The sequence below is a fragment of the Cervus elaphus genome, chromosome 25 (assembly GCF_910594005.1).
Source record: "Cervus elaphus chromosome 25, mCerEla1.1, whole genome shotgun sequence".
Lineage (NCBI taxonomy): Eukaryota > Metazoa > Chordata > Mammalia > Artiodactyla > Cervidae > Cervus > Cervus elaphus.
The window spans coordinates 26,660,437-26,674,327 of record NC_057839.1 but is presented as its reverse complement, the minus strand read 5'-3'; the positions used below and the strand labels follow the sequence as shown (position 1 = coordinate 26,674,327).

The window sequence follows — 13,891 nt, the reverse complement described above, 5'->3', positions numbered from 1 at the left end:
ACAGCTTGCAAAGCTGGACCAAATGGTTCAGTGCCTCTGGTCCAAGGAGAGAAAGCTTGAACTATGTTTGCAGATGAGACAAAGTCAAAATTATAAATAAGCAGAAACAAGGACTACTCAGAAGCTGCATTCAGTGAAGAGAAAACTGGCACAAAGGGCCACGATTAAATATTCCCTTGCACATGCAGATAGTTTTATGTTGACCAAACATACCCATTACTCCACAAGTGAATTCTGAGACACTTGGATCTATAGAAACTTACCTGCCCTTTCACCAAACGATAAAGAGCTAAAGTGGCTCCCAGGTGCTGGGCCTGCATACCGTCCTCTGTTAAGATCGCAGGGCACACGACCAGGACATCATCTTCAGACTTGATTACCTTCACCCTAAAGGAAGCCAAAGACATTTTCAAATAAAAGTGATGAAGTAAAAATGGTCAGAATTCCATTAACACTGAACTATAGTTTACATTATTTAAATTAAATATTCTCACAGAAAACACTATATTAATACTAGGTAATGATTTATAGGCATTATCAACCTAGAGATGTGGAACCAGCTTCCTGAATGTCTACTTAACTCATAAGAAAAAAATATATTTTCATCTTAGATTTTTCTAAAAGTTCACTCAGTTAGCCAAAAACATACCTACATTTCCAGTATCTACCTACTGCAACTTTTTCAAAGGAAGGATTTGGACTCTTGGGAAGATTCTTCCTGACCCAATCGATGAGAAATTGTTTGGGAGATTTTCCAGTCCAGCTTCGAGCAGTATAGTCAAAATTTCTTACATCATGAGGTTCTTTCTTTTTCTCTAAAATGACAAAGATTGGTTCTTTAAAAATGCTAATGTAGTAATACAGAATATCTTTTGAAAGATTAAAGTTCTCTCACCTTTGGGAACAGATTTTTTTGAAGAGAATAGGTTAGAAAAGGACAGACAGACCTGATTCGAGCAAGGGAAAGGCTGGCCAAAAAGGGGATAATAGGATGACCAAGTCATAAAGCCATGAAACAATATATGTTTCAAGAATGATGCAGCTGTAGTACATAGCTGGGAGAATAAGGTGGAAAGGGAGACTGTGGCAGAATGCAAAGGATTGTCAATGCTATAACACAAGGTTTGAACTTGTTAACTGATTAAAAGTTTTAACCAGAAACTCATATCTATGTTACAGAAAGATAATTCTGGCAGGAGTCTGAACTGGAGAGAGATAAGACTGAAGCCAGATGTTGGTAATCACAAAATGCTAAACAAATTATAAAGATTACTTTCCCAAGACAGTGTGTGTAAGTGTAACTTTACTACCATCTTTTGTAGTCTGTTGGAATACAAAGGAACACAATTTCTCAATTATACAGTCCTTGATGTTTTACTATTTACAAATTACACTCTGGAACACTCTCCCTTCATTTTACCTTTTTCTTCTTCAGGAGCAGCAGTAGATTTTTCAAATAAATTAAAGTTCAAAGCACTTTCTCCTTCTGTGACTACAGGAGGCTTCTTTCTTTCATTCTGTTGATGTGAAATCTTTATGGCTGGATTGAATACTGGATGATCTTCTAAAGTTTCCATTTCTACCAAAAAAAATGACGCTTATTTATTTTGTTTTTATTCATATTTGTTATTCATGCCTTTTTACTTTGCAAATTTTTTTTTTTAAATATTGTTTGTTTATCCTTCATACTAGGAATTTGTGCTAGAAGTTCAAGGCAATTTATTTTCACATTATATACTAACATTTTTAGAACAAATCACTTAACAGATGTAGAAGGCCAGGAAAAACATCTTCACTAAAAATAAATTCTCAGGGAATTATGGAATTATATTCATCTCTCCTTCTTGAGTGGAGATACTGTTTTATGGTGTACACTTCAGATTAACAAGCCAAATCCAGCCCCGCTACCTATTTCCATATGGTCTGTGAGCTAAGAATGATTTTTGCATCTTTAACTGGTTGAAAGATAAAAAGAAGAAATATTTGGTGCCATGTGAAAATTATGTGAAATTTCAGCATCCATAAAGTTTTGTGAGAACATAACCATTTGCTTATGTCTTGTATATGGCTGCTTTTATGCTGTGGCAGCAGAGCTGAGTAATCATAACAACCTGTAAAACTTAAAAATTTACTATTTGGCTTGTTGCAAAAGTCTGCCAACCCCAAGTGTAAACTGTTAGGAAAAAGAAGACATACAAAAAAGAGGCAACCTCCATCCTAGGAAAGCCAGTAAAGAAGACATATCAATACATCTAAGAATTTTAAAGCGTTTACCTCTTTGAAATTTCCTTATTTTCTCTTGAGCCTCTTTTTGGCCTTGCTTGTTCTTTTCTAGTTTAAAGGTAGCTGCTTGCTCCTTTGCGTCCTGAAGTTTAGCTGCAAGGTGCAAGTACCTTTCATTCTGTTGTTCCAAATAAGATGATGACAAAGAAACGAACAGCAAGATTAGTTTATCTATTGTCAATGTATTGTATCAAAACCTGTGATCTTTTGATCTTATTCTTTGGTCCAACAAATCTGTTAGCAATTTTTCATAGAGAAATAATACAAATGTGCAAATTTGTAGGTATACAGATGTTCATTGCAGTTCTGATTGAAAAGGAAAACTGGAAATCAAGTGTGGTATGCTCTACAGAGAAAACTAGTCATTGGGGTTTGAAAAAAGTCAAGAAGCAATAGAATGAGGGTAATGCAAAGAACTGACTCACTTAGAAAAGTCCCTGATGCTGGGAAAGATTGAAGGCGGGAGGAGAAGGGGATGACAGGATGAGATGGTTGGATGGCATCACTGACTCAATGGACATGAATCTCAATAAGCTTCAGGAGTTGGTGATAGACAGAGAAGCCTGGCGTGCTGCAGTCCACAGGGTCGCAAAGAGTCGGACACGACTGAGCGACTGAACTGAACTGAATCCACATGGAGAAACTTACTTGACATGTTAAATAAAATAAGCAAACTATGGAATAAAATCTAAGTATGAGCTCATTTCTGTAAAAAGAAAAGCTACTTTTATACACTTTATAAATATATGGATTTAAAGGACTGTATATGCAATAGTATAAAACACTGGCAGCCAAAAAACCAAAACACTAAACAGAAGCAACATTGTAACAAATTCAATAAAGACTTTATATTTTAAAAAAAAGAAATACACACTTTTCTGAAAGCTACCTTCCTATAATCTCTATCTTATGGAAGATAGTCAGGGACATTACAAAAAAAAAAGGCCTCTGGAGAAAATGTGTATTATAAAATTTAACTCTGCTGAGCAAAAACCAGACAGAGAGCTAAACTCAAATTACTGGTTTCTTCTTTGCTGCTGCTGCTAAATCACTTCAGTTGTGTCCGACTCTGTGCGACCCCATAGACGGCAGCCCACCAGGCTCCGCCGTCCCTGGGATTCTCCAGGCAAGAATACTGGAGTGGGTTGCCATTTCCTTCTCCAATGCATGAAAGTGAAAAGTGAAAGTGAAGGCGCTCAGTCATGTCCGACTCTTAGCGACCCCATGGACTGCAGCCCACCAGGCTCCTCCATCCATGGGATTTTCCAAGCAGGAGTACTGGAGTGGGTTGCCATTGCCTTCTCCGGGTTTTTCCTTTAGGTTAAGTTAATAAGAGATGAGACACATCAAAGCACTGGGTAGAGAAGAGGGCATTAGCAGCACTGCTATGAGACACAACCACTGAGCCGAGGGGAAAAGAGACAACTAAGGAAGCACAATTCTGGGACTGTTCTGTGTAGAAGCAGACAGCAATAATGTAACAGACAGAAGGATTAGCTATCATCTCAATTTCACCCAAACCACACCCATTCTTTCAATCTTTCCTATCTGTGGCACTGATACCACCATCCCTTTGCCTATGAGATCTCTTGCTGTCTTTGGCTTCTTAATTTATGTTCAGTAAATCAGCAATTTCTATTGATTCTTCCTTTAAATGTTTCTCTTCCAAGTTCCAATTTGGGGACCTTCCTGGTTGTCCAGGGGCTTCCCTGGTAGTTCAGTTGGTAAAGAACCTGCCTGCAAATCAGGAAACCCCAGTTCAATTTCTGGGTCAGGAAGATCCCCTAGAGAAGGAATAAGCCAGCCACTCCAGTATTCTTGGGCTTCCCTGGTGGCTCAGATATTAAAGAATCTGCCTGCAATGCGAGAGACCTGGGTTCGATCCCTGGCTTGGTAAGAGCCCCATGGCAACCCATTCTAGTATTCTTGCCTGGAGAATTGCATGAGGAGCCTGGCAGGCTATACTCCATGGAGTCACAAAGAGTCGGACATGACTGAGCGACTTTCACTTCCCTGGTTGTCCAGAGGCTAGGACTCTGCACTTCTACAGCAGGGGGCACAGGCTCAGTCCTGGTCAGGGAAGTCCTGCATGCTGTGCAGTGTGCTCCCACCTCTCCCCCAAAAAACTATACAAATTCCAAATTGGGACTTTATTATTTCACACCTGAGCAAGTGCAAGAGTTACCAAATGGCCTCCCTAACCCTTTGCATATCACATTAATCACTACTAAATTTGACCTAAAAAGTCAAAATTCTTGTGGGTTACCTGCTCCCACACAGCTAGCAAGCCTTCACAATCAATAGGGAAAGTTCTTAAATCCATTTTCTGGGCATCAAAATTTTCTAGCCTCAGTTGAACTCACCTGTTTACTTCTATCTGCTAGTACTCACACATTTATCCTGATTACGGTTTAACATGCAAAGGCCCTTTTACACAATTCCACTTCTGTACCCTTATTCACACTATTTCACCCATCTGGGACATTTTCCCATTCTTTGTTGCCTATGCATACTTTATGAGTCCTTCAAATCCCACTTCTTTTCAGTAAGTACTGACCTAATGCTCCAATCAGAAGAGACCTCTTTTTCTGAACCTCAAAATAATGTGTACTATCATAAATTGTTTTTGTTTTTGTTACATTAATACAGGCACATGCTTAAAAAAAAACTCAAGAGGATACAGAGGAGTATAACCCACCCTACTAACCCCAGCCCTATTCACTACTAATAGCTTCTTGTGTATTTCTTCAGATCTCTCCTTTGCATACAAAAGGATGCAAATACATGTATGTGTGTGTCTGTGTGTGTATTCTTTTACTCAAATGAGTTCATTATACTACACATGCTGTTCTACAACTTCCTTTTTTCCATTCTAAATCACCTTTATAAAGGTATGATTCACTTATAATAAAACATACCCATTTTAAGTGAATGTGTTTGATAAATGTATACATCCCATGACTAACAATGTTGAAGTTATTTTTACATGTTTACTGGCCATCCAAATATCTGCTTTTGTAAAATGCCTGTTGTCCTTTTAAAACTTCTTTATAAATTCTAGATAGAAGTCTTTAATCAAATATAGGTATTGTTATTTTCTTCCTACAACTTGATTTTTTCACTTAATCTAATATTTTTAGTTTTTCTTATGATATGTAGGTTTTCTCTGTCCAGGCAAAGGCTTTCCTTTATAAAATAATGTGCTTTTAAAATTATCTGAATAATGTAGCAATACTCTTAACACTTAATCATTTAAAAATATTTGGCGACTGTCTCTTTAGACATGGGACTGATGTAATAACTGATGTAATAACATTTACTGGAGAAGGCAATGGCAACCTACTCCAGTATTCTTGCCTGCAAAATCCCATGGATGGAGAAGCCTGGCAGGCTGCAGTCCATGCGGTCGCAAAAAGTTGGACACAACTGAGCAACTTCACTTTCACTTTCCACTTTCATGCATTGGAGAAGGAAACGGCAACCCACTCCAGTGTTCTTGCCTGGAGAATCCCAGGGACGGCGGAGCCTGGTGGGCTGCCGTCTGTGGGGTCGCACAGAGTCGGACACGACCGAAGCGACTTAGCCTTAGCCGCAGCAGCAGCAGCAGCTCAGTTATTTTGTGTCATGTTTTTCCCTAAGTTTTGTTTTATTTAACTCTCACATAAACCCCTAGAGATAACTATTTCTTCAATTTACAAATGAGGAGACTAAGTCTTAGAAAACTTAAATATTTTGCAAGGAATACCCAACTAGAAGCTCAATACAAATTTCTACTCACAGGGTCAAATTTTTCCTCTTCTAAACTTTTAGAAGTCCCACTCTTTTCTTCGTTTTGTTGTTCAGCATATCGCAAAATCCATTCTTTCATATTTACTTCCAAATTTTTTTCATCCTTTTTTGGCTAGAAAAAAAACCAACAAATATCTGAAAAATCAAACTTAGAAAAAGATGTCAAAACTATCATCAAGTGTCACTGCTTTTATAATTTCTTTACACTGAGAAACAGTAGACACATAAGCCTCAAGAATCATAGTGAAGGACAAATGCATGTAACTCAACATTACTTTGGTAAGTCTAAACTTACATACTTCAAAGAATCCATTTACATAAAGAGGCAAAAAATTGGAAACTGTGAAAAACCTGTGTTATTCCTTAAAAACAGTGGTTTTGTGCAGATGCTGTTTCCACAGATTTTTGTTTTATTTATTTTTAAACTTTACTGAGGTCTGATAACATTAACAATTGTACATGTTATTGTGATTTTAACTATGTTATATATATACACTCATCATTTTGATGAGTTTAGACATATGCTTATATAGGCATATGTCCAAACTGATGCTGAAACTCCAATACTTTGGCCACCTGATGTGAAGAACTGACTCACTGGAAAAGACCCTGATGCTGGGAAAGACTGAGGGCAGGAGGAGAAGGGGATGACAGAGGATGAGATGGCTGGATGGCTTCACCGACTTGATGGACATGAGTATGAGCAAGCTCCAGGAGTTGGTGATGGACAGGGAAGCCTGGTGTGCTGCAGTCCATGGGGTTGCACAGAGTTGGACACGACTGAGTGACTGAACTGACTGATATACCCATGATACCATCACTACAACCAAGGTACTAAATATACCTGTTACCTTCAAAAATTCTTGAGTGTTTTGTGTGTGTGTGTGTGTGTGTACTGCTGTGGGGACAGGGGTGGTTGTGGTAAGAAAGCTTAACATGAGATCTATCCTCTTAATATATTTTAAAGTACATAATACTGTTCTGTCGACTACAGGCACTATGTTGAACAGCAGATATCTAGAACTTACTGATATTGCATAACTGAAACTTTATTACCATTAAGCAACATCTCCCCATTTGCCCCTTCTCCCTTTAGCCCCTGATAACTACCATTCTGTTTCTATGAACATGACTATTTTAGCTACTTCATATAAGTGACATCATGTAATATTTGTCTGTGACTGGCTTATTTAACTTAGCATAATATTCTCTAGTTTCACCCATGTTCATAGATGTTTTATGATATGCGGAGTATTTGTGTGTAATGCCCTAAGGAAGTACACCTTCCAGTATTAATGCCTTTCTGTAACCCCCTTCCACAAAGATTCTGAATTGGCCACATGACTTGCTTCAGCCAATGTGACATTAGCAAGAGTGATACAAGCAGAGGCTTTATAAAAATGTGTACACTGGTGTTTACTATCTTGAGATACTTGCTCTTGGAAGCTAGATGTCAAGTAAGAAGTCTGACCATTCTAATATTACCATATAAGAGGAAACCTAAGCTAATCATGTGGAGAGAGAGATGCCTTGCTAGCAAGATCCCAGCAGAGGCTCTAGTCATGTGAGTAAATAAATCATTTTGGTTGTTCTAGCCTGAGGAGACACTTCTTGGATCAGACAAACTGCCTACCTGAGCCCAGTCCAAACTAAAAAATCATAAGGAATAAATTGCTGGTTTAAGTTACTCCATTTTGGGGTAGTTTGTTATGTAGCAATAGATAATTGAAACGACAGTGCTATTAAGGAGTTTGGCAAACCCATTAGACATTTTCAATGAGTAAAACCATAACTTCAATCTAATATTTATACTCTTATGAACTGCTACACCTTTCACTCAGATTTTACACTTTAAATGTTGAATTCTTAAATTACCTTGATCTTATCTTCTTCCTGTTTTTTGGCTTTAGGTTGCAATGGGGGTGAAATAGTGGCTTGCATTTGAGGATACTGGAATTTTGGCCTACTTTTAGGTTGTTGCTCTTCAAATTCCTGACTGAATCCTTCAGGAAGTGCATCTTAAAAGAAATTGGGATAAAAATAATGTACATGATACAGAAAACAAATATTTATTAAACGTGTGCATAAAACCTGTCTAGACAAAGAGCACTTAACTTTCTTCTACTGCTCATCTCTTAGGAATAAAAATCCTACAATCAAAGTTGTTTTATTATCAAACCAGTGGGAACATTCCCTAGACGATAACCAGCCCACCTCGATTTGGCCATTTCACCCTCAAAGTGCTAGACACCTAAATTTTCATAAGAAAATCTTAACTCTCCCCTCCTCCTTGGTTGCATGTGGTAGTAGCCTTAAATCAGTCATAGAAGCAATTTACATTCCAGGATCTTGCCAAAGATTACAGCCTGAACCCTCTGCTTAATTAAATATTATTTACCCAAAGCAAGACAGCCCTAATTTCTAAGCCAAAATCAGGTCCACAGCCTGACAGGTTACAGACAGTTGAGAATATGCTGTATTATGTGCATTGTAAAATGGCCATTAAGAACTGAAAGCAACACACACACAAATAATTTTTTCTTGCACAGACGATAATCTTTAAGAATATACCAAAAAGACTAGAAAAGGGTAAGAACATTTAAAAATAATTATAACACAGTGAAAAAAATTTAAGTGCAAACCAAAAGCTTGCTACAAATATCATAAATTATTTCAAAAGGTTTTATAAACTGAAAGACATTTATGACAATACTGCTTACCATCTGAAAGGTTTAAACAGAGCCAATCCAAGGCAGAATGAAGATCACCACCATGTAAGAGTGTGTTCGTCATGGCATCTTCAATGTCCTTAGTTTTAAATGAAAATGCTTGTAAAGCCATGTATAAATCCTATGGAAGGGAAATGTAAAAAAGTCATTCTGTCAATTTTCTGTTTTTTTCATTACTAAGTGTATTTTCCCATTCATTTTAAAACAGAAATTCTGACACAAATTATAACTTCAAAACTATTTTTTTCTCTTTTTTTCCAGTTTGAAGATTTATTTTATTTGAAACTAGAGAATTTGAGAACTACAGAAAAATAAAAAAGGACCAGGAGAAACTGCTCATATTCTCACTATCCAAAGATACTGTTGGGAATGCAGTGTGGGTCCTTCAGTCACTTTTTCTGTGATTTTTTTAAAAACACATTTTACTTAACATTATAACTAAGCATCTTCCCAAATTATTAGCAATTGTACATCACTTTTAATAGTTAAAGAATATTCCACTGGATAGATGTATCATAATCTAATTATATATTTTCCTATTGGTGCTCACTTGGGATGTTTTCTTTTTCTTAAATAATAAGCAGTGCTTCAATGAACATGTTCACATAAAAAGTAAAGCTTTTTAATGTACTTTCTATAACATCTTTAGATCTGGGCAAGACTGGGTTGAAATCCAGACTCTTTTTACTTTGAAAGTGAAAAGCGAAAAGCTCAGTCGTGTCTGACTCTTTTCGACCCCATGGATTGTAGCCCATGGAATTTCTAGGCAAGAGTACTGGAGTGAGTTGCCATTACCTTCTCCAGGGGATCTTCCTGACCCAGGGATCAAACCGGGTCTCCCTCATTGCAGACAGAGGCTTTACCTCTGAGCCACCAGGGAAGCCCTTTTTACTTTGCTATTTAGTAATTAACAACCTCAGGCTATAATTTATGTAATCCTTCTAAACCTCAATTTCTTCATTTGAAAAATAGGGCTAAAACCTTCCAGCATTGGTGTGTCAGAGAAAATGTAAGCAAAGTGCCCACTACAAGTCCAACATAATTTTGGGGATGTAATTTAATTTTCATATCACTATTTTAACGTGTGCACTCATATTTAGCACAACTTCTTCCTCGTTTTTGCAGATGGAACTAATCTACATGAAATTTCAATGGAAGTTGAAAAGTCATTTTATCTCACATGTGGAGCTGTCTTAAAAATGCTCCACTAGAGAAAAGGGAACACTCTTGCATTGCTAGTGGGAATATAAACTGATACAGCCATTATGGAAGATGGAATGGAGACTCCTTGAAAACCTAGGAATAAAACCACCATATGACCCAGCAATCCCACTCCTGGGCATATACCCTGAGGAAAGCAAAACTGAAAAAGACACATGTATCCCAGTGTTCACTGAAGCACTATTTACAATAGCTAGAACATGGAGGCAACCTAGATGTCCATCAACAGATGAATGGATAAAGAAGCTTTGATACATATATACAATGGAATATTACTCAGCCATAAAAAGGAATGCATTTGAATCTGTTCTAATGAGGTGGACGAAATAGACCCCATTATACAGAGCGAGGTAAGTCAGAAAGAGAAATATAAATATCATATACTGACACATATATATGGAATCTGAAGAGATGGCACTGATGAATTTATTTTCAGGGCAGCAATGGAGAAACAGACATAGAGAACAGACCTATGGACAGGGTGGGAGGAGAGGAGGGACAGGGGAGATGTATGGAGAGAGTAACACAGAAATTTACAATATCATGTGTAAAACAGATTTGCAGTATGACGCAGGGAACTCAAACAGGGGCTTGCGACAGGCTAAAGGCGGGTGTCGGGAGGGAGGTGGGAGGGAGGTCTCGGGGAGAGAGGACATGGGTATACCTATGGCTGATTCTTGCTGATGTATGACAGAAAACCACGAAATTCTGTAAAGCAATTATCCTTCAATTAAAAAAATTTTTTTAAAAAATGCTCCACTAAATAAGTAACTTTAAAAAAAGGTTTGCAAAATACCTGCAATTTTTTGGCAGTAAGTCTTCCAGAAATCACTCCCTTGTCATTATTTTGCTTTTTATGTTCATTTATCACTCCAATAATTTTTTGCTCTAGTTTGTTATTAATTACCACCTGTTGAGACCAAAAAGATCATATCAATTAGAAGATGAATTATTAAATAGCATTTAGTAATTAAATAATTGGAAGGAATCAGTTTTCTATATCCCTACCAACCAAGCCCAGAATTTCAGCTGAAATCGGATACAGTGATTATACTGGAATACCATTCACTGGATCACATTCCTATCACATATTTAAGAAAAAATGAGGTATGGTAAAAGCAACATCTGGCAAAACAAAAATCCTTTTACAAAGCCTCATGAAGTCATGTATCTCACGACATTGTCCTTGGACCACCCTTATGTTGCCACTACAAAGACAGATTCCTGGGCCTTATTAAACATACTGAATCTGAATCCTTGGGGAAGAAACCCAGAAATGTGCCTTAATATAAAGCAACCTAAGCACACTACCTGAAAGAATGGATGTGACGCTAAACGAGGGGAAAATCAAGTAAAGTAAAAACTTATATTAATATAAATTGTAGTATTAGATTACACAAACTATTTTGGCTTCCACTATTTGTCTTCAATTTTTTCCTACTGGCCATTTTGTCTTCTGTTGTTTCCATATACTTAACCTAAGATTACATAACCATCTACCCTCAAATATATCTTCCTTTGGTCACATCTTTAATGAATGCTCACTATGAGCAATGCACAAAAACATACTTCAGGAATTCAGTCTAGCCCAAGAAACATATATAAAAAGAAACTATAACCCAGCATGTCATTATTAAAAAGACATAAGAAGGGGAAGTAGAGCTTTCTAGTCAGAGAGCCTACGGATAAAAGCCTGGAGTCATAAAATCATATGGGATTTAGGGGAACGATGAGATGTGAACTAAAATTTCAAGTGGAGAAGAGTAATAGAGAAGGCTGGAAAGGTATGCCAAGTCAGATCTGAAGGGATGTGTATGCTAGACTTACAAGTTTGGACCTTACCCAGCTCTTCCTTAATTTCTTAGAGGCTGTCAACAGATGATTTACTTTAAACATAAAAGTACTTTTATCATTTACTTTTTATCATAAAAAGTATGATTTACTTTTTATTTAGTATAGATGAGTAATTATTGTACTATTTACAAAAATTTAAAATATCCCATCATTTGCTTACATTTAAGAGTACAGATTTTTTTTAAAGTAACATTTCTTGAAATGACTCAAAATGTGGGTACTCACTTTCAAAATTGATTTATCCAGATTTGCAGGACCACCAGAATCATTTGCAGAATTAAAACTGTAAATTTTCGGACCTGTACATAACAGACAATAAATAGTCAAGGTAATTTAATGATCAATATCCATTATACTATTTTAATTTTTGTCTAAAGATCACTAACTATTAAATATTTGATCTCAACTCTTTCTTTTCCACTTTACCAAATAACCCAATCCAGAAGTCAGCAATATTGCTAAATTTTCGAAAACATTTTACTGTTTAGTATTCTCTAGGTTAACTAGTTTCTCACAGAGTGCAAATGCTTCAGCACTTAGCCGAAGACCTCTTAGAGGATATTTGATTCCTGGCAGAGAAGATGGGTAACTTTGAAGAGAAAGCACTCCTAAGGAAAAAGGAAGTGGGAGCACCTATCACGTCTCCTGCTGAGTATAAGGTTGCTGTATCAGTGTCCAAGGCTGCTGAAACAAATTATCATGGACTTCGTGGCTGAATATACAGAAACATTCTCTCACAATTCTAGAGGCTAGAAGTCCAAAATCAAGGTGTCAGTAGGACCATACTTCATCTGACGGCTCTAGGTAACTCTTTTCTTGCTTCTTCCGGCGATCCCAGGTGTTTCCTGGCTTGTCTGTCTCGCTCCTAAAACGGGCCTTCACATGGCCTTATTCCTTTTGTCTCTGTGTCCAAATCTCCCTCTCCTTTCTCTGGACCCTAGTCACTGGGCTTATGGCTCTCCCTAAATCCAGGATGATTTCATCTCAAGATCCTTAACCAATTACATCTGCAATGATCTTTTTTCCAAAAAAGATCACATTCTGAGGTTCCAGGTAGACGTGAATGTTTGGGTGAACACTACTGAATCCACTACAGTTGTCAAGTCTGTTCCAGTCAGTAGAAATACTATATGTTATCAGTCTTGTAACAATGACTAACCAGGAAGGAATAAATTTTACTTTCAGATTTTGGTCTCATGATCTCCTTCTCTCTTAAAAATTACTGAAGATCCCAAGTACTTTTTGTTTATGTGGGTTATAATAATGATATTTTTCACATATTGATGAAAGAGAAAAATTTAAAAACATTAATTCATTGAAAATAAATTTTACTATGTGTTAAAATAAGTAATACTTTTATGAAAAGTTTACTAGATAAAAAAACTTTTCTACTTTTGAAAATCTCTTAATGTCTATATTCAGCATTTTTCTATAATATCACACATCAAGTAGTCACTGTACACTAGTGAGAAAATATAAAGGAAAATGACAAACAACATTTTAGATTATGAATATAGTTTAATTTCATTAAGCCTTGGCTAGATAAGTCTCAATAATTCCCCAGGATCCCCTGAGCACACTTTTGAGAACCACAGCTATATAAAAATAATCCCAGAATTGTACAAAACCTAGTTACTCTGCTTTTATAAATCTTAAAACAAGAATTTTTTTTCACTCAGAGAAACCTAAATATTAAAGAGTTGCTTGTTATAATTTTAAATTCAAGGATTTTAGTCTCTAAGAATACTGGAGTGGGTTGCCATTTCCTTCTCCAGAGGATCTTCCTGACCCAGGGATCGAACCCGGGTCTCCCACAGTGTAGGCAGATGCTTTACCGTCTGAGCCACCAGGGAAGTGCTTTGTTCATTTTAAGATACTAGCAAATATGTTAAAAGATAGTAAGAATTCTGGTATGGTTTTCCTCATCCTTTAGTCTCAGACTTTACCTTAATCCTAGTAACCTTGTTCATAAACTAATGGCAATGGTCATAGAGTACATATCAACAGTCTTTAAT

General features: G+C 36.8%; 1 protein-coding gene across 2 annotated transcripts in view; it reads right to left on the bottom strand.

Annotated features, from left to right (window-relative positions):
- DHX29 (DExH-box helicase 29) overlaps positions 1–13,891 on the bottom strand; it is a 44,885-nt gene that overhangs the window by 25,279 nt on the left and 5,715 nt on the right. For both annotated transcript variants that reach the window (XM_043887285.1, XM_043887286.1), the window contains exons 2-10: positions 12,102–12,175; positions 10,819–10,932; positions 8,793–8,922; positions 7,948–8,090; positions 6,062–6,184; positions 2,275–2,401; positions 1,421–1,579; positions 650–815; positions 264–387 (exon numbers count right to left, since the gene is read on the bottom strand). In XM_043887285.1, coding sequence (XP_043743220.1) covers positions 264–387; positions 650–815; positions 1,421–1,579; positions 2,275–2,401; positions 6,062–6,184; positions 7,948–8,090; positions 8,793–8,922; positions 10,819–10,932; positions 12,102–12,175 — 1,160 coding nt within the window. The remainder of the gene's footprint in view (positions 1–263; positions 388–649; positions 816–1,420; positions 1,580–2,274; positions 2,402–6,061; positions 6,185–7,947; positions 8,091–8,792; positions 8,923–10,818; positions 10,933–12,101; positions 12,176–13,891) is intronic.